Genomic DNA, 6,165 nt, shown 5'->3' on the forward strand with positions numbered 1-6,165 from the left:
GTATTTATACAGAACAATGAAAGTATTTAATATAATTTGTGCTTTTTTTGGAATAATTTAAGGCTTATTCTTATAATATATCAATTTTATGTAGTATTAAATTATTTTAAATGTTAAAATATAAATAAAAGATGTGTAAAGAAAAAACATTACACAAAAAATATTTGGAACAAACCATTTTTACTCTGAATATCACAATAATTTTTTTTTTAGTTTTTTTTCGATTGTCTAAACACCACATGCATAAATCTATTTTGGACAATATAATGGCATATTTAAATGCACATTTATGGACAACATCCAGCATCAAACAAAACATATTGTAGATGATGCTTTACATCAAACATTGTTAATTATGAATTTTGAAAATATCTTTTTTTCACCCAATTAAGCATTATTAGGATACACTTTTTAAAATATTCTTTTCTTTCACAACATTTTGATTTGTTTTTAAACGTACACTTAGACCTACGTCTTTTGATAGTTTTTTTCTTTAATTTTTAAATTATAACATATGAAGCGTAAACTATACAACAATGACAACAATACAATGTAGAATATTGATAATAACGTATACTTAAAAAACGTTTGTAAAATAAATATAAATTCCCCAAAATAGAAACCAGAACACTAGATTTATCCATTTTTAATGCTAAATCACTTTTAACTTAATATTAATTTATAAGTGATTTGTAGAGTGTGATAAATGCTGGCACATATATCTAAGGAATGTGTTCTTTGTAATTAATTTGTGCGTCATCTTCTGTAATAAATTTAAATTATAAATATTTTCGAACATTTAAATAATGAATACTTTTTAAACATCAAATTTAGCAGCTTTAAATTTTAATTATTTATCTTCAAATATGATAATTTTTGTTATAAATGTAAACAAAATAATATATATGATACTGTTTGTACTAGTGTCCTGGTTTACATTTATATTTTCGGTCACTGAGACTGAGAAAAATAAAATAGTAATACATTTCAAAATTATAACTTTTTGATCACTTTTAATTTGACGAAAACTAATTCAGAAAATCACAAGATTTTCTGAAATAATATTAATATTTTACTGTTTAATATAAGCTACATAGAAGCCAACATTCAAAATAGCTCCTAAAAAGAAGCTACAGAAATTTTGTAATTTAAATAATAAATTCAACTGCTTATCGGGTTACAAAATTTTGTTACATAGTTAAATAAAAGCGATGGTAACTTGAATTTTAAAAAAAATATATGCATATGTTAATAATTAACACCAATGAACAGTTGCATGATTATCATGCATTAGTATGTCTTATACATTATACAGTGACGACAATCTCATGATATAGACGTTCTCATGGAAAAATAATCTCATGATTGCATTTAATTTAACTATAATTATGCGAATGTGAATGAACAACATATGTACTGTACGTACTAATATATTAAATCTTTTTTAAAAAAAATGTAAATTTGATTATTTATTTAACAAAAATATCTGAATAGTTTTAAAAACAAAGCTTTATGATTAAAGATTACTTCTAATATATTTAAACAAATCTGTATTAGAACTTTGATAAAAGTCTAAAATTTCATAGAGATATCTATAAACTTATAGATTAAAAAGTTTCACTTAATTAATGCCCTATATTTGGAAACACGTGATTTGTCTGGAACATTAATTTAAAAAATAGATCAATAAATTTAACTATTACACTAATGTTCAGATTATCTAATCACTTTTTGGATGATTATCCTGTTACCATCGCTAATTTAACAAAATTCACAGCTGTCTGATAAAAAGTTTTTCTTTATAATCATTTTCGATAAATATTAATGTGTCTCAGAATTTTTTGTTTTATAAATACATAAATTAGGCTACGTATTGTAATATAAAGCTCGTTATAATCACAGTTTAGTTAAAATTTAAAAAATAAATAAAACAAATTTTAGTGAGAATCGTTTTTATCGTCATAATCTTCTTCAAAGAATGGTACATGTATCTGTCTGATGAGAGATGATATACCTTCATCCTTGAATTGACATTTGAATAGAATATTCTTAAATGCGCATCTGAAATCTTTACTGAAATGGGCATATATGAACGGATTTATGGCTGAATTACAATAACCCAACCAGAAAAAAATTGTAAATAATAATTGAGGAAAACAATCTTCACAAAACGGTCTGATTAAGTAAACGGTGAAAAAAGGTAACCAACAACATATAAAACAACCAACGATGATACCAACAGTTTTAGTAGCTTTGGTTTCTGACCAAAATCGTTTAGCATGTAGCCTAGCGTTCCTTTTGCTCATCCTCGAAAAGAATGAACGTCCATGTTTACTGGAAGATTTTTCGCCTTCTTCTTTTCCATCTTTCTCGTCACTTAAAGTTACAGATTTTGTCGAGTTACCTGTATTACTCCTCAGTGAAGTAGTGTCTGCTTCGTCTAATTTTTTATCACTGGAATTTCTTCTAGAAGGTGAAGGTGAAGCTGGTATCACCAGGACACCGGCTCTCCTACCATTAGTACAACTCAAGTCCGGGAATTGCTTACCTCTATGTATTCTGAGAGTCACACCGTGATTTTCGTTTTTAGTTTCCTTTTTGTTACTATTTTTTGTAATTTTAAAACCGCAGTTTAAGGCACGACTTGTTTTCAAAGCGGCTTGATAGATTCGAAAGTAAAAGAACAGCATGATTAGCATTGGGATGTAAAACGACCCGAGTGACGAGTATACTACGTATCCCTTATTATTAATCAGGGCACAACTGAGTTTGCAATCGTCTTTGATGATTGGTAAACTATAATTTTCTACGTGGAAGTACGTAAGGCTAGATAAATTGGTGAGCGTTATGTCTTTAGGTATATGTTTTGGTGTATCTTTTGAACCGTAAAAAGTATCGATACCCATAGAACTGTCGTTCCATCCGACTAAAGGAGGGAAACAAATCACAAAAGAGAAAACCCAAACTGTAGCAATGAGAATCTTGGCACGTATTTTCGTCATGATTGACCTGTAGTGAACCGGCCTGGTTATGGCCACGTAACGATCTAAACTTATGGCACATAAATTGAGTATGGAAGAAGTGCACATCCATACATCTACCGCTAACCATATTTGACACCAGACCGGCCCAAATATCCATACTCTTAGCACTTCTAGAGATATTGAATACGGCAAAACTGCTAAACCTACTAACAGATCTGCCACTGCTAATGACACAATAAAGAAATTAGTTACGGTGCGTAATTTCGGGTTCAACGTAACGGCTAGTATAACCAAGATGTTCCCAGCTATCACAATACAGTTCATGATGCCGAGGAACACTAATGTCATAATTTCTTCAGTACTCCCGGAGAAATCCATATTTCCGCAGTCATTGTTAGGTATGATGCGTTCTGCTCCGATGTGTGTCATAGTTTTAGAATTTTTTTCTTCGTCTCTCGTGCACGTATTCTTGATTGTATCGGTAATCTGACATATCTATAAAATAAATAAAATAATAAAAGAGTTATTTTTGGAAAAAGTAATGAAAACACCCATCCTTAAAAAATATTTTTTTATTATATAATTTACTATGTAAATAAAAATCATCTTTAAACAGTTATTTTTGATTAGGTAACTGTTCAAATAAAAAATAAACTATAAAAATCATAATTTAATATAAATTAAATAGTTCACAATTAAATTTATTTAAAAGTTTTAATTTTCTTTGAAATAAGTATTACAGATTAGAAATTTTTACTATTATTTAAATGAAATTCAAAACTAAACCAATAGGATTCGATTTTAAAAGACATGAAAGTATATTAAATTGTTTTGATTTTATCAAAGAATTATTATAAAAAGACCTTAAAAACTCTATAAAATCATATAAGTTAAGGTTTAATATCGTATATCATATGTATAGGCTATCTCTAGCTCAAATAAATCAAAGGAATGTAGAATAACAAATGAAAATTTTCTCGAACGTTTTAGAACAAAAATATTTACTTTAACATATCCCTAAGCAGGAAGACGTTATATTAATTAATTTAGGAAAAACAAAGTTCTTATTTTTAATCAAATCTTTTATCTTGCGTAAACGCTTAACTCTCTACAAAATTAAAATTACTTTATCGGTATTACACTGTCATAATGAGTTAGATAACGTTACACATCGTCCATTTTGGCATTTAAGATGGATGGTTAATTATTTTTCTGCAGTAATAATTACCCAAATATTATCTTTTAATTGTCTTCTAATTCGTTTTCTCTAAACATAATTTACTTAGATAACAATTATGATAAAATTTATATAATACAATTATAATAGATAATCCTAGATTGATATAAAATCTACAGTTCATTATGAAACAGAATGAAAGATTAATTACTTTAATAGCTTATCTAATGTTTACATTTGGATTGTATTATAGGATTAACACGAGGAAACAATTATATATAGTGTATATATATATATATATACATGGTTCGAAATGCTTCGAAATTACTATTTTAAAAAAATCAGATAAAAATTGTGTTAGATTTCTAGAAAGGAAATTTGGATTTTTCATTCATTTTTTAAAGTTTTGAATGAGATTTACGGTACAATTAAATAATAATCATTATTTTTAGTATTGTTAATCCTATTCCGTGTTCCTTCAGATGTGTAGGTGACTTGATTTTGGCACAACACACGGAATAAATATAGCATTACTTACAAAATAAATAACAAAACTACGAAATTAAAAATAATAATTCTTCTTATAAATAATAAAACAATATCACTTGGGATATTTTTCGTTAACTTATCATTTCTCATTCTCCTCTTGTTAAAGTTAGGATTAGTTCGTAAGGTCACATGATGCGAATCATTTCCTCGTGACATTACAAATGCTGTACGTAAGTGCGTCATCTAGCGACACCAAATGAATTCAATCGATTGTAGTAGAACAAACAATACCGTGATTGCTTCACGTTTACTCAAGCTGCTAATATAAGAATTGAATAGAGATTATTTGGAATATTCTAACACGAAATATGCATACATCCGAAAAATTCCTCAATACATATTAACAATTGTATTCGTTTCTTTTTCCACAGAAAAATCTTACTACTGATATTACAAATTTTTTTAAATGTTTCCTTTAAAATAAAATATTTAATAAGAAGATTAAAATATTTTNTAAAGGTTGTATTAATTATTTTCTTCTCGCGTTATCTCTCCTATATTAATTTCTGTATTATTAATATGAAAATCATAAGTTATATATGTTTTTTCATTTCAATTTCAATAGAATTCAGTAGAAAATTTTCAATTGATTTACAAATTGGTATTTTTATTGATAGGCAATTTCCTTCCGTCTACCACACAATAATATAGTTTGTTATCCTCATTAAATTCAATAATCAATTATAATTATTTAATTGATGACGTCAGTAGTTAATTACTTTATTAAACAAATAATTATATTAAATTCATAATCACAGAATGAAACGGATTATATAAATAATAATAAATAATGAAATTGGAAAAATGATATTGTTATGATTATAATTAAATTTCTTAGATGTTGATTGAATTAACAATTTTTGAATCGTTTTAATTAAAATTTATTTAATTTTGGTTTCTTATTTTCTTTATCAGAAACGTTATTTCGATTTTCTTTTCAAGCAACTTGCTCAACTCTGACATTTTAGTTGCGTCGTTATCGTCTCAGGTTTTCGTACGACAATTTTTTTCTATGAAAATTCGCAAACAATAAATAAACAATCATAAATTTACTCTTAAATATTATTTAATAAGTCAATAAATTTAATTAAAAATTGAATAAAAATTACTTTTATTCTTTCTCTCTTTATAAATTTAAATTTTAAAGAATATTTCCTTATTAAAATTATTATTTTTATTAAAGTAATCGTTAATTTAAAGAAATATTTACTTTTACATTCAAAATAATTTTAATTTTAAATTCAGAATTCTTAACACAATTATTTTCGTTAGTTTCTATGGTAAAAATTATGTTAAAAATTTCTGTTTATTAAAATAATATTTGTAAATAATTTTAAAATATTCAGATATAAACGAATTTTATAAAAGAAAATAATAAAATAGAAAAAAAATATAGAGTTTTATATTATAAANCTTTAGGTATATGTTTTGGTGTATCTTTTGAACCGTAAAAAG

General features: G+C 25.8%; 1 protein-coding gene across 2 annotated transcripts in view; it reads right to left on the reverse strand.

The window, feature by feature from the left end:
- Positions 1–1,094: 1,094 nt before the first annotated feature.
- LOC111638632 (octopamine receptor Oamb-like) overlaps positions 1,095–6,165 on the reverse strand; it is a 57,585-nt gene continuing 52,514 nt past the window's right edge. For both annotated transcript variants that reach the window (XM_023384381.1, XM_023384380.1), the window contains exons 2-3: positions 6,136–6,165; positions 1,095–2,863 (exon numbers count right to left, since the gene is read on the reverse strand). The exon at positions 6,136–6,165 is cut by the window's right edge and continues 586 nt beyond it. In XM_023384381.1, the coding sequence (XP_023240149.1) occupies positions 1,938–2,863; positions 6,136–6,165 (956 nt within the window). In that variant the 3' untranslated portion in view covers positions 1,095–1,937. The remainder of the gene's footprint in view (positions 2,864–6,135) is intronic.

The sequence above is a fragment of the Centruroides sculpturatus genome, unplaced genomic scaffold (assembly GCF_000671375.1).
Source record: "Centruroides sculpturatus isolate CEXI.00-Female unplaced genomic scaffold, Cexi_2.0 scaffold1114, whole genome shotgun sequence".
NCBI lineage: Eukaryota > Metazoa > Arthropoda > Arachnida > Scorpiones > Buthidae > Centruroides > Centruroides sculpturatus.